The following is a 26,366-nucleotide window of genomic DNA, read 5'->3' on the forward strand; positions in this document are numbered from 1 at the left end:
AGTATCTTTGATCATAAAAAATGATGAAGGTACAGATGCAAATTACTGAAAAGGCTATTCAGAGCTGACCAAATGACCAAATAAATGGGAGGCCCAAGGCCAGGGCTTACAGAATCAGTAGGAACCAAGGGAGTTTCAGATTCTGGAATTAAGAGCCACTGTAAAGATCTAAATAACTTTCTAATCTACTAGGTAAATAACCTTTGTTCTTCCACTGCTACAATAAATCTAACATCTCCTCATCTTTGTTTCACATATTTTCACATATTTAAAATTCAAGCTTTCAGGAAACAGTCAAACCAGAAATTTTCATCTAGAAATTTGGAACAAGATTACAAATTCTAAAATTACTGAGGATGGAAGACATTTATAGATGTTGACTGATTTATTAGTATTCAATAAACTTGTATTGATAACATATCTGTGCCATGTACATGGTAGATGCAGAGAATCCAGTCTACAGAAGAAAAGTTAAATAGCAAATTTGAACTCAACTGAAAATAGACACAAACAATGGTCACCAAATCCCGGAATGGGTTGTCTGAGCCACTTGAGGTGTTCATCCACTGTTGTTTCAGAGCAATCTAGATGTTGGTTATTGAGAACCAAAAGACAATCGCAAAACCAGGTTGACCCTTTTGCATTCCTTGAGTCCAGTCATGAAGGGCCCTTGTGACTGGACCTCATGCCAAACAACTCGTTACAAAAAGAGCTAGGGTCCCAGACTGCACTGAAGCTCCATGAGACCTCTCCTCATCTGTGCATGGACAAATGGCCAACTCTGGAGCCCAGGCTGCTGCTTCCCAGTTTGGTGGTGAATCCTCCATAGTCTGTTGAATGTAAATATATATATCTCTTTTCCCTTCCCCTCTTCCCATTGCAATGTGTTTACTGTATCATTTGCTTCTTATACCAATTTCCCTATTATATTAATTTGCTTATTATATCATTTGCTTATTATATCTATATTGCCATTCACATGAGATAAACCTTGTTTATCCTTCAAGGCATTCTGTGTGTGCCTTTTCTTCTCCCCTCACATGTTTCCTGCACAGAACACAAGCCAAATATGCCATCTCTGCCATTAAATAGTTTACAGTCTAGTGAACAAGGTGGGCAGATATATCTTTCATTACAGTTATTTGTGATAAATTTATGGTAGAGCTATAACTCCATGGAACAAGAACAGCATCTTTCACTCCTGCCTCCCTAGCACAATTCAAAGACCATGGTATATGGTAGGTATGCTAACAATGACAAGTGAATAAATGGATGGATGGATGGATGGATGGATGGATGGATGGATAAATAAAATAAATGGAAGATTTTACAGCTTACTGAAAGAAAACAGAGGAAAACCATATATCAGATGGGAGTCAAAGAAGATATCTTGGCAAGCTGATGTTTAAACTGACTTTCAAAGGATGATGAGCTCATCTGGCTAGGTGAAAAAGAATACAAGGTCTTTATGGGCATTGAGGAAAAAAAAACTTGTGTGAATGCATGGAAATATATTAAACTTTTTTTATTTTAAATACTATGAGAGTTTGGCATGAGAATATCTCGCAATATGATAAGCATGCAAGTGATTGAGTCATTAGATATGGAACTGGAGTGTAGATAGTTACCACAAAGAGCCAGGTGAAATCAACTCAGGAGTCTGAAATAAACACACAAAAATGTAGAGAAATACCAAGATATGAAATTTCTACTTCAAGATATATTTTTTGACATCAGTGTGAAGTATGAATTGTAGGTTGCTCTAGAAAAAAAGAATAGTTAAGCACTTTCTTTAATCCAGGCAACTATAAACCAAAGCAGAGATGGTTTACAGGAAAGAGCAAAGATCTGAGCAATACTGAACATCCAGTGTCTGGAGGACTGGGGATTTGCATGCTGTTGGGAATTTGGGGAAAGTCCAATAACTAGTACTTTATTTCTTAGCTCAAGTGTTGAGACAATTAAGAACTAAGATTTAGACAGTAGATCAAAATATCAACTTTGTATTGATGTAACTAATCCTGAAGAAGACTGCCTGTATCTGTAGACAAGTGGTCTTCTAAAATTCGAAACCCAAAAATAAGACTCCCTGTTATAACCTATGCCTTCCAGGCTTCCCTGTGCAAAACTATAGCAAGGAAGAATTGGCCAGATTTCCCATTTTCTTAGCAAGTTAACGCTAAAAAGTAAAGAGGAGGTGAGGGACCAGGTAAGCATACTCAGGTTCTTCTTGAAAACTCACTAATCCATTGTTGCTCTTCCTTCCTCTAGGAAGGAATGAATAAGAAGACAAAGAGAGATCAAGAATGTGAGGCTACCAGATAGAGCTCAGTCTACATGAAAGGCTAAGACCAAGGAAATGAAATAGTATTCTGATCCCATAGGGGTGAGTATGAAATGATTAACGGATTGTTAAGTAAATGAGCATGCTCTTCCCCAAGATTAGATGTAGAGGATATAGAAGAGAAGGAGTCAGTTTTTAGGGATAAGAAATATTTTCTCCCCAGGCATGCTGGCTCACGCCTGTAATCCCATCACTTTGAGACGCTAAGGCAGGTGGATCACTTGAGCTCAGGATTTTGAGACAAGCCTGGGCAATATGGCGAAACCTCACCTCTACAAAAACAAAAAATACAAGAATTAGCTGTGCATAGTGGCCTGCACCTGTAGCCCCAGCCATATGGGAAGCTGAGGTGGCGGGATCACTTGAGCTGGGAGGGTGAGGCTGCAGTGAGCCAACATCACACCACTACACTCCAGTCTGGGTGACAGAGCAAGACCCCCACCTCCACATCCCTCATCCCAAACTAAAAACAAAAAACAATCAAAATAAAATAAATGTAAAAAAGAAATATTTTCTATCCTAAAACAGAAAGACAATACAAAAAAAGCAGATCCTAGCAGGCTGGAAACTTTATCCTATATCCAGTTGGATATACTCAAATCTAAGTCATTGAACAAAAGTAAGAACCCAATTAGGGGTGAACGTTATTACCTTCCATAGAAATCTGATGCATCCAATGTTATAGTAAAATTTCAAAAAAATTTAAAAGAGAATCTATCATTTTCGAAAGCTGATGATTTTGAAGATCTTGAAGGACAGAGTTTGAATCAGAAAGAAAAATTCACTTACCTTGGAGAAAAATTATTTTCCAAATAAAGCTATCAGGAGATTATAAAAATCACTATGAGAGAATTTGCTGAGAACTGCAAAACATTCAATGGCCAGGTTGATGGATATTTTATATGTCTCAATCGAATATATGGAAGAAATTTCTTTGAAAATCACCCTTTCAAAATGTTTAAATACAAGGTCTTAAAAATAATCTTCTAATGGCCAGGTATGGTGGTTCATGCCTGTAATCCCAGCACTTTGGGAAGCCACAGTGGGTGGATCACAAAGTCAAGAGATCAAGACCAGCCTCACCAACATGGTAAAACCCCATCTATGCTAAAAATACAAAAACTAGCTGGGTGTGGTGGTGTGCCTGGAGCCTCACCTACTCGTGAGGCTGAGGCAGGAGAATTATTTTGATCCCGGGAGGCTAAGGTTGCAGTGAGCCACGATCATGCCACTACACTCCAGCCAGGTGACAGAGCAAGACTTCATCTCAAATAAATAAACAAATAAATAAATAAATCTTCTAATTTGATCACTAATTTGCTGTGACATTTCAGGGCATAATTTACTTACATAATTTTACTGAAAATATATAATTAAAATACATTAGAAGATGTATGTAAACTTTTTATTTGTATATCCTATATCAAAAATGTCATCTGGAAAGGGACATATTTTGTCAAAGTTTCAATGAGAGTTCGTGTTTAATTATAGCAGGATGTCATGTTCTTTCACTCTAGCACAAAATCTTTCCATACAATCAATTACCCAGGAGGGTATTCACAAAAGCAGGTAGATTTGCCAAGCCAGATAGTTACAATGGTTACAGGTACTGTGAACAGTAGGAACCACTCAACAGTTCAATGCTTTGACTGCAGCGTGACCCAGTAATGCAACCGAGGGGGCCAAGGCAGGGAGGGAGAAGCTAAGATGGAGCATGTCAGGCTCACAGCTAAGATGGAGTCAGTCAGGCTAGCACAAGCTAGGTTATTACAGCATGCGATGGGATTTCCTTCCTCCTTACGGCTGCATGATATTTCCATTGTATTTATATACCACATTTTCCTTATCCATTCATCTGTTAATAGACATTTGGGTTCTTCCACCTCTTAGCTACTGTGAATAATATAGCAAAGAACAAAGGTAGTCAAATATCTCAAGATCCTGCTTTGAATTATTTTGGATATACATCTGGAAATAGGATTGCTACATCATAGGGTAATTCTATTTTTAATTTTTTGAGGAATGCTTTCCATAATGGCTGAACCACTTTACAGTCCCACCAAGAATGCGCAAGAGTTTTGATTTCTCTGCATTCTCACTAATGCTATTTTTCTATTATTTAGAAAATGGCCATTCTAATGGGTATGACATGATGTCTTACTGTGGTTTTGATTTGCATTTTCCTTAACTGGCCATGTTGAGCATCTTTTCATATGCTTGTTGGATATTGGCACATCTTTTTGTTCTCAGCAACCCCAAATCTGATACCCTATTCCTGTCAGCACTTAGATCAGCAATTATAGTATCAGGCAGAAGAGTTTCACTGCTGTAGAAATCCTCCATCTATTCATCCTACTCTCTCCCCTAAACAATGGCAAACACTAATGTTTTTACTATCTCCATAGTTTTTCTTTTTTCCAGAATGTCATATTGTCAGAATCATAGGGTGTGTAGCCTTTTCTTATTGGCTTCTTTCGCTTAGTAATACACAGGTAAATTTCCTTCATATCTCAGCATGATAGTTCATTTACTTAGCACTGAATAATATTCCATTCTCTGGAAATGATCCAGTTTATCACTCACTTGTCTCCTAAAGGACATCTTGGTTGCTTCCAAGTTTTAGCAATTGTGAATAAAGCTCCTATAAACATCTATCTATATGCAGGTTTTTGTGTGAATATACTCATAGGGGTAAATACCAAAGCACGTGGTGGCTGGATCACATGGTAAAGCAATGTTTAATTTTAGAAGAAAATGTCAAACCTTTTTAAAAGTGGCTACATTATTTGGTATTTCTACCAGCAATGAATGCGAATTCTTGTTGCTCCACATCCCCGCTGGCACTTGGCATTTTAATATGTATTTTCCTAATCATGGAAATTATTGAGATTGTAAAAATTATGTAATTTTTACATTAAGAAATATTTTTGGTGGGAGTGTAAATGAGTTTAACTATGTGGAAGACAATGTGGCAATTCCTTAAGGATCTAAAACCAGAAATACCATTTGACCCAGCAACCCCATTACTGGGTATATATATACCCAAAGGATTACAAATCATCCTACTATAAAGACACATAAACATGTATGTTTACTGAAGCACTATTTACAATAGCAAAGACTTGGAACCAATCCAAATGCCCATCAATGATAGAATGGATAAAGAAAATGTGGCACATATACACCATAGAATACTATGCAGCCATTAAAAAGAATGAGTCCTTATCCTTTGCAGGGACATGAAGCTGGAAACCATCATTCTCAGCAAACTAACAAAGGAACAGATAACCAAAAACTACATGTTCTTATTCACAAATGGGAGTTGAACAATGAGAATACATGGACACAGTGAGGGGAACATCACACACTGGGGCCTGTCGAGGGGTGGAGGGCAAGAGCAAGGGTAGCATTAGGACGATTACCTAATGCATGCAGGGCTTAAATACTAGATGAGGGGTTGATGAGTGCAGCAAATCACCATAGCACATGTATAGCTATGTAACAAACCTACACATTCTGCACATGTATCCCAGAACTTATAATAAATAATAAAATTTTTTAAAATAAAATATTTTAAAACACATATTTTTAAGGGGCCACTTAGTATTTTGCTCTAGCTTATAACTGATGGTCCATATCTCCTAATCTTTTTCCAATTGGATTAATTATTATTTTCTTATTAACTTACAGGTTTGTATTCCACATGCTTCATTCTAATCCTCTGTTATTTATCTGTATGACAAAAACATTCTCCTAGTCTGTGAAATCTTTTATGTATGGTGTCCTTCAACATAAAATTTAACAAAATTTAATGACCTTTTATTTATCAGTATATTTGGCATTTCTAGGAATAAGTAGTGTTACATTGTTTAGGTTATCTGGTCTTCCATATTCCTAAAACCAGCAGTCTAGTCTGTTTGTGTGTGTGTGTGTCAGACAGAGTCTCACTGTCACCCAGGCTGGAAAGTAGTGTGGCAGGGTCTCAGCTCACTGCAACTTCTGCCTCCCAATTCAAGAGATTCTCGTGCCTCAGCCTCCTGAGTAGCTGGGATTACAAGCACCCACAACCATGCCCATCTAATTTTTTGTATTTTTGGCAGAGATGGGTTTTCACAACGTTGGCCTGGCTGGTTTTGAACTCCTGACCCCAAGTGATCCACTCACCTTTGCTTCCCAAAGTGCTGGGATTACAAGCATGAGCCACTGCACTCGGCAAAAACAGCAGTCTGAACTGCATCTATAGTGCTGATTTCAACTTAACTAAAAAATAACCCTTGGAGAGAAATCCTGGACATGAGTTGGATAACTTGGAAAAGAGAAAGATTAGTTCATATGAGGAAAAGTAGAAACAATTCATTTTATCTCAAAATGGCTTCAGAGAGTGAAAAGTAAAAGGACAACTACTCTAAGCAATAAAAAAAGGAAAGAAAAACTCAGAGTCTATAATTCCTAATCCTATTCTCGTTACTTATTTATTACTCCACCAGAATGAGGGAATTTGATACACCAAGTACGTCCAACGTCTTGCATTAAAGAGAAGAGCACTAAGAGAGCTAATTTAGAAAAACGTTTCTCCCTCTGGAGCCGAACTTTGCAACGGGTAGTGGTTTTAACTAGGAAGATGAAGTTGCAGCTGATTTCATAGATTCTGTGATGTGGAAGTAAAACAAAATCCAGAAACATAATCAGGCCAATACTTCATGTGTGACTGAGGCATGACAAAAATCTAAGATTCTTGACGGGCTCTCTGGTCCTCACACATTGTTTACACTTTCCTCTAAGGGACATGAGGTCAACTCATTTAGCCTTGCAAAGACTTAGAAGACGATTTTCTAAAGTATCACATTCTTAACTCAGATGATGCTAGAAATGACTATGCAGTATACGGAAAGAGAAAGAGACAGAGAAAGAGAGTTCTGTCTCTTCTTTTTATAAGAACACTAATCCCATCATGAGAACACCATCCTCATGACCTAATCTAATCCAAATTACCTCTCAAAGGCCCCGCTTACAAACATCATTTCATTGGGGATTAAGGTTTCAGTATATGAATTGTGGGGTGAGGCAAATATTCAGCTCACTGCAAAGCTTATAGGGTTGTGTTGATCTATAATTGCTTAGAATAAGGCTAAAGTTGGTAGCAATGATATATTTAAAGTCTATTTAAACAAAGAACACTAAATGATTTGCAGATAAAACAAAAACTGAAAAGATGAAATGCATTTGACTGATGTTTGCACTAAGCAGTAGAGGTTAGTCTGGTTTGATCTGATCTTCTTTTACATCCCTGAGCCACAGGGGAACCAAACTACCTGTACCTCTGTTATGTGGAAGAGTTCATAAATAGATGTTTCAGGCTCTGAATGGACTCAGTGATCTAACTCCTCACTCTGTGAATTCACTGCAACCAAATACAATAAACTTTAGGCTGCACTAATATAATCTCTTCGGCATAATAGATTTTCCAACTTGTTTTATACTAGACTTCCCTCATTACACCCATCCCCACATTGATAATCAAGCAAATGAAACAGGTATTTTGAGATCCCTAGTCCCAGATAAATTATTACCAACTTTAGACGTGTTATCACTGAATGAAGTGCTTGATAATACGAATCACCGAACTTTATATCTATTTTTAGGTAGCATGTGTATGTTTTCCCTGTGACTTTTGAAGTTAAGAAACATATTTAATGTAAAAATCTAAAAGCATACATGAAGCTAAAAGAGTCTCTTTAGAAAATTTAAAATTTTGAAATAGCTTTGCTTTTGGGAAATATCATACATTTTCTTCTACTTCACTTATTACCATAACTTAGAGTTATATTCACAATCTAAAAGAACGACATTTATTATGATTGTATTGAGGAGTCTGTGTTAGATCTACTTTCTAGGAGAAAAAGCTTTCTGAAAACATAGGTACTCTTTGGATATGATTTTAATAACTGTGTTATAACTGTTTGCCACAAATTATGCACGGATATTTTTTGTCTCCAGTAGCAAATCAACAATGTTTAAAATACTTTTGTTTTATAACATGGATTCAATGACATTTTCCATCTTTACAGATATTCCACTATATTTGAATGGGACTGCAAATGACTGAAGTAGCAACTCAAAAATTTCCAAGCTGAAAACTAACCATTTAGACAACCTTCTCCATGTTTAACATTTAGCATTTCTCTCAATTAAGACAGAACGTAAAACAATGTGAAAGTTTTCACTTTAAAGTAAGTTAAGTGAATAATTTTCTAATTTTAGTTTATAGGAACACAATAAAGCTGTTAAGTTGAACATGTCACAGACTTTGGCCAAATTTTTCTTTCCTATGTATAGGCTAAATCACTTTACAGACTACACCAAAGAAGCTAAAACCATAATATTTAAGATTGAAAATACTAAGGCTCAAATTTTTTTATTTTTGCCTTGACATCTTATATTAAACTGCAAACATTTCCAATAATTTGGTATTTTCTTCTGAGTTTATACCACCTTTAGAAAAATACAAAAGAAAGGCGTATTTCAAAACACAGTGCTTTCATGTAATTATAATCATATTAGAAGATGAAAAGCTGCAGGTGAAATCTTAAAAGTCAAGCCAATAGTATTTACACTATTCCCCTTGCCTTTGGATTCACACTGAAACAAACATTCATCTCTCCAGAATAAAGAGAGACTTGAACACCATTTGTAAATAAAGCTGGTGAGACACTGAGGCTAATGAGAGGGGATGCCAAAAATCCACTCAACCCAGTTCAACAACAACAACAAAACACATTCAATGTGTAAGGGGTGGGGGAGGACATCATAAAAATTATGTTAAGTGTCCTACAAATAGTTATTATATTTTATCAATTTTAAGGCATCATCAATTGTACAATATGCCACTACTTTAGTAACAGTTATCATGGGGAAAATAAAATCCTAATAATACCTCAGTATTATTAACATGAATATTCATTTAATACCTACATTCTAATAACTAATACTTGCAGTAACTAACAATTCTAATGTGCATGCTGAAATCTGAAATTTAAAAATCCAACAAAAAACACCTAATTTTTATTTCAATTTGCAGACAGTATTTTGTCATGTAATCAATGTTTCATTTTTCTAAATAAACTAGGTATTTCACCAATAATCCTTGGTGCAAGGAAGAAAATTCCTGCCATATGTGTTCACCTGAAGAAAATATACTTCTGGATTTTCTAAAGAACAGAAAGAATTATTAAAGCAAATACTTCCTTTGAGCTACATGCTTTTTAATATGAATGTCTGGTAGCAGCTCCTAATTTAATCTGAAGATCTGATTCAAGGTAAAAGGAAATCTCTAACTTTGTCATAATTCCTTACCATTGTCTCCTCAGGCAACACACAACATCGTTGTACAGTTATGCAAGGAACCACAGAAATGTATTACATGGCTAAGTTCCTACTGTCCCTGGAAACATAATTAATTTTGCCTAATGGATTAGATTAAAATTAAGAATTTCTTTATATATTGCATATATATTAACAAATTACTAATTCTATATTTTTAATAACATTTATCTTTAGAGTCACAAGTGATTTATCTTTATAGTACTAGTATGTATTCTGTATTGTGAATTTAATATAAATAGTAAATTTTATAAATATAAAAAGATGTAAATTGTGAAATCAAAAACATAAATGTTGGGGTGGGAGAATGTGTAGCTTTTTATATGGAATTAAATTGGAATTAGATTTAAGTTAGTTTAAAATTAAAATTAATTTAAAATTAAGATTTTATTAGCTTAAAATGAACTGTTGTAACTATAAGCTGGTTTTAGTAAGCCATATGTTAAACAAATAGCAAAACCCTATAGTAAACAGACAAAAGGTAAAGAGAAAACAATCAAAGCATACCGCTACAGAAAATCATCAAAACACAATGGAAGCAAAAGAGAAAGAAGGAAACAAAAGGTCTATGAAACAGCTAGAAAGAAATTTTTTATAAGGCTATAGTAAGTCCTTACCTATTAATAATTACTTTAAATGTAAGTGGATTACATTCTCCAATGAAAAGACATAGACTGTCTTAAAGGATCCAAAAAAAAAAAAAAAAAAAAAAGATCTAACAATGGACTGCCTACAAGACTCCCACTTCAACTTTGAGAACACAGATAGAATGAAAGTGAAAGAATGAAAAGCACATTCCATGCAAATGAAAACCAAAAAAGAGCTCAAGAAACTATTTATATGAGACAAAATACATTTGAAGTCAAAAATAGTAAAAAGAGACAACACATTTATTATAGAAATATACAGTAGTCAATCAAGAGGATATAATAATCATAAATATATATATGCTGAACATGAAAGAATACAAATGTAATGCAAATATTAATTAATCTGAAGGGAGAAAGAGAAAACAAAACAATAATAATAAAGGACTTCAATATCCCACTTCCAACAATGGATAGATCATACAGACAGATAATCAACTAAGAAACATTGAACTTAAATGATACTTTAGAACAAATGAAGCTAGCAAACATATACAGAACATTACATTCAACAGCAGAATACACATTCTCAAGTACATACAGACCATTCTCCAGGATAGATAATATGTTAGGCCACAAAACAAGCATTAACAAATTTAGGAAGTTTGAAATCATATCCAGCATCTTTATTAATCACAATGAAATGACACTGAAAATCAATGACAGGAGAAAAGTTGAAAAATTCACAAACATGGAAATTAAAACAACATACTACTTAAAAATCAATAGGTCAAAGAAGAAATAAAAATGGAATAAAAAATCTGAGATAAATGAAAATGGAAACACAACATACCAAAACTTACGGAATGCAGCAATAGCAGTTCTAAGAGGAAAATTTATAGTAATAAATACCTCAGAAATAAAAAAAAATATTAAATAACAAATCCCAAATAAACAACCTATCTTTATACCTCAAGGAACTTGAAAAAGAACTTGCTTTTCTTCTACGCACAAAGTTAGTAGAAAGAAGGAATACTAAGCACTAAGTTAGTAGAAAGATGGAAATAATAAAGATCAGAGCAGAAATAATTACAATAAAGAAAAACTAAAAGATCAATGAAACATAATTTTTTGAAAAGATAAAATTAATAAACATTTAGATATAATAAGAACAACAGAGGGAGCAAATAAAATCAGAAAAGAAGAGACATTACAACTGATGCCACAGAAATACAAAGGATCATACAAGACTGCTGTTAACAGCTATTCCCCAAGAAATTGAAAAACACTAAAGAAACTGATAAATTCCTAGAAACATATGACCTACCAAGATGGAATCAAGAAGAAATAAAAAACCTAAATAGATGAATTATGAGTAATGAGATTGAATCATTAACCAAAAATCTCCCACCAAAGAAAGGGCCAGGGCCTGAGGAATTCAAGACTAAATTCCACTAAACATTTAAAGGATTCATACCAATCCTTAACAGATTCTTCCCAAAATTGAAGAGGAATGAACACTTTGAAAATTATTTTTTAAGATCAGCCTGATACCAAGCCAGAAAAGACTACCAGGAAAAAAATTACAGGCTAATGTGTATGATGAATATAGATGCAAAAATCTTCAATGAAATACTAGCAAGCTGAATTCAACAACAGCATAAAAGGATCATATATCACAACCAAGTGAAATTTATCCTTGGGACATAAAGATGGCTCAACATATGTAAATTAATGAATGTGATACATAATATTAACAGAATGAAGGCTTAAAATCTTCTGATCATGTCAACAAAAGTAGAAAAAGCATTTAACAATATTGACATACTTTCACAATAAAAACTCCAAACAAATTAGGAATAGAAGAAATGCTCCTCAATACAGTAACAGCCTTAAAGCTTTTAGTAAGTGTTGGGAGGATGTGGGTAAAAGCAAACCCCTATATAAGCCCAAAGTTAACATTACACCCAGCTAAAAGATTTTCCTCTAAGATCAGGAATAAGAAAAAGACACCTACTCTCCCCAATTCTATCCAACATAAAACTGAAAGTCTTAGCTAGAGCAATTACACAAGACAATGAAATAAAAGGCACCTATACTGGAAAGAAAAGATTAAAATGATTCCTGTTTGCAGATGATATCATCTTACATGTAGGGAACCCTAACATCTCCACCAAAATACTGGTCAAATAAGAAATGAGATAAACACGTTATGAAACACAAAAAACAGTTGTGTTTCAATACACCAAAACAAGCTATCCAAAAACAAGAATAGTATTCTATTTATAATAGGACCAAAAAGAAAAAAATTACTTAGGAATACATTTAACCAAAATGATAAAACATCTGTACACTACAAACTATAAAATATTGATAAAATGAATTGGAAAATATCCAAATAAATGAAAATATAGCCCATGTTTATGTATCAAAAGAATTAATATTGTCGAAATGTCCATGCTACTAAAAGCAATCTACATCTGTCTTGCAGTTGAATTTAATGCAATCCTTATGAAAATTCTTATGGCATTTTTCACAGAAATAGAAAAAACCATCCTAAAAATTCACATAGAACTACAAAAGATTCCAAATAGCTAAGGCAATTTTGAACAAGAAGAAAAAAGCTGATGGCATCACACTTTCTGATTTCAAATTATATTACAATGCTGTAGTAATCAAGCATGGTACTTGTATAAAAACAAAAACATAGACCAATGAGCAGAATAGAAAGCACGGAAATAAACCCGTACACATATAGTCAAGTAATCTATAAGAAAAGTGACAAGAATATACAATGGGAAAATATAATCTCTTCAATAAGTGGTGTTAAAGAACTGGATATCCACATGCAAAGCAAAATGAAATTGGGCTCTTACATCACGTACAAAAATCACAATGGAAGAAAATATTTCTAAACTACATAACTGATAAGGAGTTAATATCCAAACTACCTAAAAAACTCATACAACTCAACAGCAAAAACAAAAAACAACAACAACAAAGAATCCAATTTTAAAAGGGGCAAAATACCAGAAAAGACATCTTTTTTCCAAAGAAGACATAGACAATAGGTATCTGAAAAATCACTCACTATCAGTAATGATCAGGGAAATGCAAATCAAAACTATGATGATACATTACTTCTCATCTGTTAGGATATCTATTAACAAAAGTTATAAGTTAGCAAATGTCAGTGAGGATGTAAGGAAAGGGAACTCTTAGACACTGTTGGTAGGAATGTAAATTGATACAACCCTTATGAAAAATAGCATGGAGGTTGCTTAAAAAATTCAAGTTATAACTATCTGTATTATCCAGCAATCCCAGCTCTGGGTGTATATCCAGGGGCATGATGCCATGAAAAAAAATGACTGGAAAGCATCAAGAGTAACATTTTTTATGAAGAGACCAATTTTTATTTTTGTTTCATCTTACGGCAAGATTACATCAAAGTCCTTTATGAAGCCTATGGCTTCAACAGGCCTTGTGGTTTTGACCCACAGTTTCTTTTGTTATGAAGCCAAAGCAATAAAAGAAAACACACACACACAGCTTAAACAGTTGATAAAGTTTTATATTTTTCTTCCAAAACTTGAAACAGAAAATTGGGACTAGCACTCTGTAACTGATATTTCACATCTCTGCCTGTGCCTCTGGAAGCTGTTCTATCTCCCTTTGAAACTATAAGCCACAGAATGGATTTAACCAGATATTTAGGGCAGCAACAGTTTCAATGGTTTCGTGTTTCTTTTCTGTGTTCTTTTTTGTTCTCTTCTGCCTCTGAGGTCACAGTGTTTCTCTCTGATCTCAGACTTGGGGGCAATGTGGGGAAAGCCCTGGCCACTAAAATCAGACCAGCTAAAGTAAAATCACAATTAAATCCTTAATTTTGTATTCTCATCCAGGCTGCTTATGCTTTTTAATTTTTCATATCTATAAATTGGAAATTGCAGCCTTTTCCTTGCAGGTTTAGTGTGTTTGATGAGTAGTATAATACTAGTGGTGAACATTATGGTCCCAAGAAGTACTCACTGTGTTCTGCCACTTTACAGCTAGGTATTCATGAGTAGGTTATCTCCCTTTCAATTTCCTCCATAAAAATGGTATAATAAAGGCATTAATTCTGCTCCACATACAACATATATTCACCTATGATGGACCAGGCACTCTTCTAGACTCTTAAAACATTATAGGATTAAGTGAGATAAAATACGCATGAGTGGCCAGGTGTAATATTGTGCCTACATATCACCTCCCTTTCTTGCAAAGATTTTTTATCTCCCCTACCCTTTCCCAGCTTCCTGTAGGTGGAAAATACATCTATGCCCCATTGTTAGGCTCTGATCAATGGATAATGAACATGAACAGACACAATGAGATGTATACCATGTCCCAACTGAAATTTTAAATATGCTTTTTACACAGACCTATGAATAAGATCTGCCTGTCTATATATCTGTCTATCTCTTTGCTCTTATTGTTCCATGCCAACCCACACACTTGAGAGCAAGAAATAAACGGGTCTGTAGTCATAAGCTGCTGAGACTTGGCTTTCAACAAAAGCTGACTGGCACATAATAGAGTATTAGGCACATAGAAATACTTAATATTTTAGCAATATTAAAACTAAACTAAAATATATAACAAGAATATATAAAACACCTAAAGAGTTGACATCCCTCTAGCTACTTATCCATCCAACAAATATTTATTGAGTACTAGTATGTGTCAGATACTGTTTTAGGTGTTAGAGATGAAACAGTGAACAGGTGATGTACCTGCTCTCATGCAACTAACATTATGGGGGAAAACAGAAATTTAACTAAGAGGGTGGTAGGTGTTGTGGAGAAAAATAACACCAGAAATGGAAATAGAAAATGCTAGCTAAGAAAGAAACTATGTATGTGTTGTGTTCAGAGAAGGCTTCCCTGAAGAAGAAACTCTGACAGAGACCGGAAGGAAGGAAGGGAGAGGGAACAGCAGTTGGAAAAGCCCTTACCATATGATTGGTGTGGCTGTGTCCCTACTCAAATCTCACCTTGAATTACAGCTCCCACAATCCCCAAGTCATGAGAGTGACCCATTGAGAGGTACTTGAATCATGGCGATGGATCTTTCCCATACTGTTCTTGTGAAAGTGATAAGTCTTACAATATACAATGGTTTTATAAAGGAGAGTTCTGGCCAGGCATGGTGACTCACAGCTGTAATCCCAGCAGTTTGGGAGGCCAAGACGTGTGGATCACCTGAGGTCAGGAGTTCACAACCAGCCTGACCAACATGGTAAAGCCCCATCTCTACTAAAAATACAAAAATTAGCCAGGTGTGGTGGCAGGTGCCTGTAATATCAGCTACTTGGGAGGCTGAGACAGGAGAAACACTTGAACCTGGGAGGCAGAGGTTGCAGTGAGCGAAGATTGCACCATTGCACCCTAGCCTGGGCAGCAAGAGCAAAACTCCTCCTCAAAGAAAAAGAAAAGAAAAGAAAAACAAACGGGGAGTTCCCCTGAACCCACTCTCATTGCCCGCCACCATGTAAGATGTGACTGTGCTCCTCCTTCACCTTCCACCATGCTTGTGAGGCCTTCCCAGCCATGTGGAACTGTGAGTCAATTAAACCACTTTCCTACATAAATTACTCAGTCTTGGGTATGTCTTTATTAGCAATGTGAGAATGGATGAATACATCATGAATTGGCTGAATTAGCTAGTATTAGCTCAGAGGCTGTTGTAGTAGGGAAAAGTAAGTGATATACACACTGGTGAAAGGTGAAATTCAAGGGGTAGAAGGGGTCAGTCATTTACTCCTTGGAAGCTATCATTAGTTTGAGTTTTGCCCTAAATGAGATAGAAATTCACAGGAAGATTCTGACAATAGCACAACAAAATCTCATCTAAGTTAGAACAGGAATATGTGGGTTGCTGTTTTCAGAACATAGTGCTCAAGGGTAGGAGCCAAGAGATCATTTAAAAAGCAATTACAATAATTCGTGCATAGACACTGGTTGCTTGGACCAGGTGGAAAGTGGTGAGGGCAATAAGAAGTGGGTTCTAAACCAGATTTGTTAATATAAACCAAATTTATTAATATGGAATAAGCAGCTAGATGTAAACTGTCATTTGCTTAGACAGGGAGGTGTGCAGGCATGACAGAATTGAGAGACAACATGCAATCAGGAATTCACTTTTAGGCATTGAGAGGTAAGGGTAAATTTGTTCAATTCTGCCTCTCATTTTTCTGGCCTTCAAGAGAGGGATTTGGCTATCTCCAGAGTTCTATGAGTGGAGGGAAGGATCAGAGCTGCATCACATAGCTAGAACTGAAAAGACTGGAATCAGCCTCATCCTCCGATTCTGCCAACAATAAAGTTGGTGCTCTGCTCAGTAATTGAGACTAAGATGATAGAGCAGGGATGGAGTTTAAGTTTTCAGCAACTGAGAATGTTGTTGGGTCCCAACCTGTGATCACTCCAGGGAGGAGATCATGTTCTCTCTTGTCATGCACTTTAAGAGCTCTCAGTCTGAATGCCAAACTCTGAGTTTAATATCCAGTCTTCCTAGATCACTATGTACTCCTCAGAATGGGTTTCTCCTAATAACAGTATTCAAGGCCTGGGTTGTGTTCATTTTAGGTTATTTTCTAGCATTATCTTTAAGATGCCTACTAGACTTCCAGGTTGAGCCAGTGAGTAGGTAGTTAGTATGTAATTCTGGAGTTCAGGGGAAAAGTTTGAAAATGGATATATAAATCTGGAAAAAAATGTAATCTATGTCATTTTAATAGACATAAACCTATAATATAGTGAAGAAATGGTTGACAATAATCCTTAGAAATACTTTAAGTGTTTCCTGAGAGTAAAATACCACTGAAGATAAGTGAGAAGCTAATCAAGTATCCAATACAATGTAATTATAAGGCAAATGGTTTTGGTTATTTTAACTCCTTAAATATAATGGAATAACATTTTAACTTCAGACATGACTTTCTAGTATTTTGCATGTGATAAGGCATAGACATAAGTGATTCAAACATCTTGACGATGTTGACACTTTAATTACTAGCAAAGATCTTAATCTTTTCCAGAGTTAATTGATTTGAGAAAAAGAATAAAGGCAAGGTCATGTTGCAAATTTTGTAGAAATGAAATATTGATTTCCTTGGAAGTTTTCCAAGTAAACAGATTTAGAAATAACCCCAAATTGAAACATTCTCTCTTACCAGGGTAGAGGGTGCAGTCCATGAATGACAGATCATCAATCGCAATATCTCCAGTGAAGCCATCTCCCACTGAAGCCTCCACCAATATCTAAAAAAAAATAATAAATTTCTTTATATGGCAAAGTAAATTTTGTTATTAAATGGTTAAAGAGGAATTTAGAATTTATCCAAATATAACACTCTTCTGTGCCATTAAAAAAATACTTTGCAGTAGTCTCCATAAGTGATCATCTCTCCTTGAATACTTCTAGTAACAAGAATCTCCATACTTCATTGAGCCCGTTAGATTCATGGAGCTCACTGTGTTTCTGATGAGTTTCCATTTTTGAAATTTTAGTATATTAGATTGATATCCACTGCTCTATAACTTTCAACCATTAGTTCTAGATTGGCATTGTTTTCTTCTGGTCCTTTAAGTATCTGAAGGCAAATAATTGTCCCCTGATCCCCCTAGGTTATCTATTTCCCAAGGTAAACCCCTTCGTTCCCCTAGAAACCCAATTTGCTACCAGAATTACTTGCTAGGATGTATATTTTTAAGGGCTTTAGAACATTTCCCACATGACGTTGATTCTGTAACACTTTATGAAACTGGCTAATTGTGATTAGATCTCCTTCAGGGTCACATTAATCAAAGTGAAATTAGATGACATTTGTGCTGCTACAGGAGCTGCAGTTCCACCAAAACTTTAGTAAAATGTGAAATACCACATACAGACAAACCACTATAGTATAGGGTAGATTGTGATTACAGCTGAGATTTACTGTAACAGAATTAATCATGATGAATTATTTTAATACTTTTGCAAATGTGCTGCATGCTTACTAGCAATCTCACCATGATTTAACGATGAAGAACTTCTCGCAAACTCAAGCTTAAAAAAACACATTAAGTTTTTCCATTATTATATGAACATATGTTTTCACTTCATTTTCCTCAAAAATGTTATATGTTGGAGTTGACGTTTTACTTTTCGAGCTCTATCCTTCATTAAAAGTTATCACATACATTATTTGTTGACATTATCCTTGAAGAAAAAAGTTTTAAAAGATCAAATTGCTGACCTCAAACCTCTTAACACCTTTCCCCAACTTTCTACTCTTTCTTGAGGTCTACCAGGATTTTCTCCCTTGTCACTAAGGAAATTAAGTAATTTGGAAAATGTTTCTTCACAGAACTAGTGGGCAAATATAGAACACCTGACATTGTTGAAACAACATTTAATGGTGTTATATAAGAAGTGTCCTGCTGTTTCACAGGGTCTCTCCAAACATAAATTTCATCCTTTTTCCCACCACCATCATGAATAAAAGACATTATAGGCAGAGAAAACAAAAATGTTAAAGAATGTTTAGTACAAAATCATACAATTATTTTCGACAAACATAAACCAGCAGATATATCCTATGCCGATACATGTAAATCCCCCTGCAAAACAACACAGAACATGCTAACAAAATCTCAGAAGATATAGCAAGAGAAGGAAAAAACTAGAATAAAAATAAATACTATTGACTTGGCCACACTGCTCATGATTACCATTACCTTATTAATGAGAAAGGATAGAGAATTGATATTAACATCCCAGTTCATAGAAAGTGACGTTACTGTACATATAAGTAGCTGTAAACCAAGTTTATGGATATATACACATTCATAGCTCCATTCTGGTGTTTGGACTCAACTGTTCCAACACTTGTCTTTATATAATCACAAATTAAAGACTTGACTACAAAAATTTCAGAAAAATTCTATAACCCAGTGAGGGTCATGGCAGGTCAGCAGAACTTATGAGAGAACGTGATTTACACAAGGCATTTTTCTTTTGGCATTTACTTCATATTGCATGAGAAGTATTTTAATATTGCTTTTATCTGTAGTCAAAGGCAATGGGAAGAAATAGAAACAAGTGAAAATAGAAGACAGTTGGATATTGCTTTAATACTCAATTTAATAATAATTTTTACCAAAATATTTTCAATTTGCTAACTCCTAAATGTTAGCGTTCTTGAGAATTAATGAACAATAGCTACAATTTGAGACACTGAAATTTTCCATCTGTATGTACAACTGCAGTCTCAGTCTCTTTTGAATATTTAAGAAAAGCATTTTTCTGAGACTATTCCAAACAATCTATTTTTCAATTCAGAACTAAGAACAATCTTCTCTTGCTATCCACTTATAATTTCCTAGAGGACAAATAATTATGCTCTGTCTTATAGGTCTTAATGACATCCACTTATTTTTCATTGGATTTTCCAATAATTAAAAATGCACAAACAGAATGAAAGGCATTGTATGAATCTCTCTTGTAGTCCATTTTGACAACTGATTAATGTGTTAAGTAGTTAAACTCTTCTAAACACATTCAAACAACTATCTAATATTTCACCACATGACCTACAATTCTTGGGAGCTTTTAGAAAATCAGCGTGGAATTGAAAACATTTTAGGTCAATACTTAGGGAAATATTTGCTGGATACAATATAAAAGGGTTTTTAAATCATCTTTACAATTGTTTACATAACCCTGAAACCAATCTCTATGAAATAAAACTCAGATTTGGCCTGACAAATTTTATGTATCTCACTCTGTGGCTGACTCTATCACTTAAACAAAACTGCAGAGTAATTGGAGTTTTTCAATTATTATAGGAGACATATGAAAACCATTTATCATGAAACAAGGGCTGTAAGTGCCATATTAAAACTGTGTAAGAAACTGGGCACTGAAATGGATAATAAAAATAACATTGTGATTATACTAAAGACAAAATAAAATGCTGGAATAGGTAGTCAACAACTGTTAAGAGGATTACTAAAATGAAAATATGATGTCTACCAAATCTGACTGTTCTTATTCTGGGAAAAAAATCATGGCAAAATTTATGTTGATCTTTTGGCTTTATATTTTATTTCTTTTTAGCTAATGTCTGGCGTACAGCTTGCTGAGAATCTTTGATTCAGAAAAGAAAAATGAGTGCCTACTTAGGCATTGTGCCAAGGGTTTCCATGGTTACCAGGAAGAAATAAATTCATCCCTATCCTTGAATATCTCACCATTTATGATAGAGAAGAATAAATGGTGACCCTTGGGCTGGACTCAGTCCAGAAGAGTTCAGTTTAACTCTATCAGTGCTCTTGAGTACTAGTGTCTGCAACAGCTGAAGAGCAATGTTGCCTTGTGAGATACTGCTTTTGCGAGATATTGCGAGATAGGATATCTCACAAGGAGACACTGTTCTTCAGCTGTTGCAGACACCAGTACTCCCTATTAGGTACCCACAAAAAGGTTGTCAGTTGCCATTCATTATTTTAAATCTCACCTAATATATCAGTTAGTTCTCACATTGATATAAAGAATTGCATGAGACTGAGTAATCTGTAAAGAAAAGTGGTTTCAGCCAGGCACAGTGGCTCACACCTATAATCCCAGCACTTTGGGAGACTGAGGCAGGCAGATCGCCTGAGGCAATGGTTTGAGACAAGCCTGGCCAACATGGTGAAACCCTGTTTCTACTAAAAATACAAAAAATTAGCTGGGCGTGGTGGCGCACCCAAAATCCCAGCTACTTGAAAAGCTGAGGCAGGAAAATCACTCAAAGCCGGGAGGCAGCGGCTGCAGTGAGCCAAGACTGTGCCATTGCACTCCAGCTTGGGAAACAAGAGTGAAAGAAAGAAAGGAAAGGAAAGAAAGAAAAGAGAAAAGAAAGAAGGTTTCATTGATTCACAGTTCCACAGGCTGTATAAGAAGCATGGCTTGGGAGGCCTCAGAAAACTTATAATCATGGCAGAAGGCAAAGGGAAGCCAGCATTTCCTATGTGGCTGGAGCAGGAGGAAGAGAATGAAGAGGGAAGCGGGGAAGTGCTACACACTTTTAAACAACCAGATCTCATGAGAACTCATTATCATGAGAACAGCAAGGAGAAATCATCCCCATGTATCCAATCACCTCACAGCAGGTCCCTCCCCCAACACTGGGTACTATAAATCAACAAGAGATTTGGGTGGGGACACAGAGCCAAATCATATCACCTACTTCTTTCAATTAATGTCCCAGACCTGGTTCCCATAGTTATTTGGGTTTGCCATTCCTTGTGTAGTTTAACTCAGAAAGCATGAAGGGTCTTAGATTTTATCTTACTTGGAAGCTAAAGAGTTTGCCACTATTTCATATACACTCAGTGAGATAAGACACTAGGCCTCTGATACAGAAAGACAGGAAAAGCAACAACCAGAGAAGCACCTTCCATTTCCATAGCACAACATGAGGAGGGCTGGATGTTTATCTGTGTGTGCAGTATATATCAACCATAGGAGAGAAATCCAAAATGCGGAGACCCTAGCTGGAATATGCTGCTGGCGTGTCTGCCCATTCTCCCCTCCAGATAAAGAGAGCTTATTTTTACTCTGAAATGTAAGCAAACATCTCAAAGGCCATTTAAATATGCCCTTTGCTCAAAGGCTGAACTGTGCCAAACAGAAGAAATCCATGAGAATTATCTTCAAACAGGGCAGCTCGATGGTGCTACATGGTTGAAATATTTCATTTGTGGAAGCACTATGATCTTTTAATTATTTTCTAATATATCTGTACATCAGAATGGTTAAGTCAATTCAGCTTCCCTTCCCCTTATAAAATGTTTCATTTTATACTCTTCTGAAGGAAGGAGTCTCATTTGTTAAAGTATTCCAGATTCGACCACCCACCTGCTGCCCGCCCACAGAATCTTTTCCCATCAGAGCCTCTGCTGTGTTGAGGTCAGAAAGTAAATAACAACAACAATAATAAAAGAAATCAAAAAAGGTTTAAGAAATTGGGTCATTCAAAACCTCAGACATGTTTTTTTACTTGCATAGAATTCTTTCTGCTAATCTTGCTGAGTGAAAGAGAATACATACATTTAGAGAGAGAAAGGGAGAGAGAGGGAGAATGTGGGGAGCTGAGCTTTACTTTGGAATGTAAACAGATGTCTTCCATTACATATATCATCACATATATCATCTCTAAGTATTCAAGTCATACGAGATTAATTTGCTTCCTGCAGTTTTTAAAGGGTTCACAAGCCACAAAGTTCATTTCAGTTCCATTTTCCTCTGTGTGTTTTTAGACTTACAAAACAAGTATCAAAATTGGGTCACATTTTTGTTTAGTTTTGATTTTTTTGCCTCCAATATATAACAATGCCTTCCTGAAACCTGCCTAAGTGGATTTTAAAAAGAATCACTATTGATCATCTTGAAATTAGTTTCCTACTTGAAAATGCACATTCACATGCTATTTTAAAGTATCCTCTGAGAATCCATATACCCTGTAACCCACTTTGCATCTCATCTATTATGTGAATGAGGACAAATCATTCTCAATTTTTCCAATTCTAAAAATTATATGGAATTTATTTGACTAAATGTTACAAAAAATGACTTAATTGAAAAAAAAGTCTGGTTGATACTCAAGAAAAAAGTGAAGGTTTAGAACTGTTGATTAAAATTTTCAAAAAATTGTGTTTTTATTATTTAAAAATGACATGAGGTATAACAAGGTTTTAACAGAATACAATATAATACTGTCCAATCAATAGGCTCACACATGCCAAAAATTAAATTCTTAAATTCTTATTTAGGATGCATAGTTTTAGGAATTTTTTTTTTTTTTTTTGAGACAGAGTCTCACTCTGTCACCCAGCCTGGAGTGCAATGGCAGGGTCTTGGCTCACTACAATGTTCGCCTCCCAGGTTCAAGTAATTTTCCTGCCTCAGCCTCCTAAGTAGCTGGGACTTCAGGTGCCAACCACCACACTCACATAATTTTTGTATTTTTAGTAGAGCTGGGATTTCACTATGTTGGTCTGGCTTGTCTCAAACTGCTGACCTCGTGATCCACTGACCTCCTGATCCACCCACTTCGGCTGCCCAAAGTGCTGGGATTACAGGCATGAGCCATTGTGCCCAACCTAGGATGCATAGTTTTAAACATGCTGTCATTTTTTCCCAACAACAGACTAATTTTTTAAACCTTCTACACTATTAAAGGTAATAAAGAAAAGAGTTGAACTCTATTATTTTAATATACAGCTCTTTTTACAAAAATCATCATATGCCTCTCATTCTCTTTGTAAAAGGAGGCACCAAATCCCAAATCTACCCCGATGTTTATATTTTTATGTAGCAACTTAATACTGATGTAGACCTAAAGCAGAAATAAAACAATCAAACGACAGATTTAAATCCTACTTAAACCTTAACTAATCCACATTTGTCTTTTGTTCTAGTTCAATGTCCCATATATCCACCCATTAGTTATTGTGAATTGGAAATCCCATCTGAAGTTCCAGGTTAGATGTTACTCCCTCAGAGAAGTCTTCCTTGACCTTCAAGCTCAGGCTTTTTTTTTTTTTTTTAACAAATGTCTTATAGTTTATAATCATGTAAGTATTTGTGCATTTAATGTTTGTCTTCTCTATGAGACTTTAAGGACAACCTCCAGGAAGGACACTGAAGGAAGTGCTGCAAACACAGCATCCAGCACAGTGACTAGCACATTATATGCTCTTCATGTATTTTGAGGAAAAATGAAACTTCTCCTTTCAACTAAAACTGCTGGTATTTCGCTAAGTGCCACGCCACATCCCGCCTGTTTTACACGGCATACAATTATCAAAAAAAAAGTAGCAAAGATACCGATTATGCTAATATTTCACACTCTATCTAAACTGTTGACAAATTCTGTATCCTTTTGCTTTAAAACCGTGTCTTTCTCTTCCTTACACGGCCTTGTTCCTGGATTCCAATTCAATCTACCTATATTTATATAGCTTTGCCATGGCCTTCCTCCATTTTCCATTCCCCAACATATGTCTGCATTTCCAAGTCCTTTCTTTCAATCTTCAGCTACTTATCAAGCATCACTTTCCATCTGGAATGATATAAATTTCATTTGTTAGAGGAATTAAAAGAAATACACACACACACACACACACACACACACACATACATGTATATATGCACACACACACATACATAAAAATACATATGCACATGTATACACGTATATATGCATACACACATCTATACAGAAACATATACGTGTATATATTTGTTTTAATTTATATTAAATATAAGTGAAATTATATAATATATACACATACGTATTTGTATAATAGCTGCTAGTTGTGGTCAGTCTTACAACATATTTTTAAAAATCTATCATTTTAATACCAAATGTGTCCATAGAGAACATTTAGATCTAAAATCCTTATTTTACATTTGAATAATGAGACCCATAAAATTTAAATAACTCATTCATATGTTCATATAAAGACTGTTGGTTAAATGATGTCTAAAAAGTCAAAAAGAGTCTAATTCTTGACTGGTTTAAAAAGTCCAAATGCTCCAATCAAATTTTTACTTTCATTTTCTCCTTTACTTTTACTAGGCTTCTTAGCTTTTTTTTTTTTTTTTTTTTTTTTAACTGATCACATAGTCACTAATAGGTGTTAAATGACAGAGGAAGCTATACAAATAATACAAAAGCAATTTAGAGAGTTATTTATATTTAAATGACTATTAATTCTTATGATAGATTGTAACATCTACCAACACTATATTATTAATAATATAACATTTTCTACATGTCACACTTTTTTTTCATGGCGCCTTAATATTCATTATGTAACTGCAGTTCAGATCTTTATGAGAGGAACAAGTTCTGTAAAATAAATGTTTTTCCAAAATAAACACTTTTTTAATTTAGATTTTTAAATCTCATTTTAGTGAAAATAATAACTGCTTTTGAAACTGTTAAATTAAATTTGGCCTAAACCTTTATCTATACTTAGTACCTTAGTACTTATACTAAGAGTATATTCTTATAACTAAGTGTCAGCCAATCACAGCAGCCAAACTTTAACCCAAATGATTAGACCATGTCCATATAAAGCAAATGCCTCATCACACCATGCCCAAATAAGGCAAACGCTGAGCTCTAACCAATCAAGCTGTTTATGTATGTCACTCCCTTTTTCTGTCTACAAATACTGCCTGCCCATGTTAATGGGTGGAGCTCTCTGAACTGCTCCTGGTTCTGAGTGCTGCCCAATTTATGACTCTTCCCTTGCTCAATGTAACTATATTAAATTTAACATGGGTAAAGTATTTAACAAAATTAATGCTCTTAGTGACATTTTCTTCTTTAAAATTTATAGTATGTTATTTGAAATGTAACTTTCAAGTGTTTTTATTGTCACGTTCTTGTCCAGCTGGTAATTGCTCTTCAAATTTGACTTCCTTGAAAATAAAAATGTAATGTTAATGTTGTCTTTTTTATTACTCACACATGGAAATGCTTTTGTGTCATCTAAGCCATTGATTACCAAAACGGTATTTGAGGGTACATTGAACATTAACTGTAACATAATATGCACATTATAATGTAGTTTGGGGGTAGGGGAATTTAGCTCATCAAAATTCTATAATTTAACATATATCTCTCCTTACAATAAGGCTAATATATATAAAAGACCTTACAAGACCAAAGAATCACAAGAACACAGGAATATTCAGAAACGTTGCAAACCCTTTAACATAGAAACTAAACTAAACATCACTCCTTAACTGCTTGAAAAAACAGATAATTTTAATTCTAGAAATCTAGAGTAAAATCTGCTTGGTGGTTCATACCTTGGGAAGCCCTTGTAACCCAAGTTATGCTCAAGTATTTAAGAGATGTTGTATTACTTGTGTAATTTCTTAATGAGATAAATATTGAGAAAATATTGTTAATGAAATTATTTGTGATCATGCTGAGGGTCATTAATTTTTTAAGGCTTTTTGTT

At 35.0% G+C, this 26,366-nt stretch overlaps 1 protein-coding gene across 1 annotated transcript in view; it reads right to left on the reverse strand.

The window, feature by feature from the left end:
* Nucleotides 1–26,366, reverse strand: part of MALRD1 (MAM and LDL receptor class A domain containing 1) — a 576,163-nt gene that overhangs the window by 378,612 nt on the left and 171,185 nt on the right. The window contains exon 20 of the mRNA XM_032244079.1: nt 17,531–17,618. Within this exon, the coding sequence (XP_032099970.1) occupies nt 17,531–17,618 (88 nt within the window). The remainder of the gene's footprint in view (nt 1–17,530; nt 17,619–26,366) is intronic.

The sequence above is a fragment of the Sapajus apella genome, unplaced genomic scaffold, assembly GCF_009761245.1.
Source record: "Sapajus apella isolate SASKATOON/1434 unplaced genomic scaffold, GSC_monkey_1.0 scaffold53, whole genome shotgun sequence".
In the NCBI taxonomy this organism is placed as follows: domain Eukaryota; kingdom Metazoa; phylum Chordata; class Mammalia; order Primates; family Cebidae; genus Sapajus; species Sapajus apella.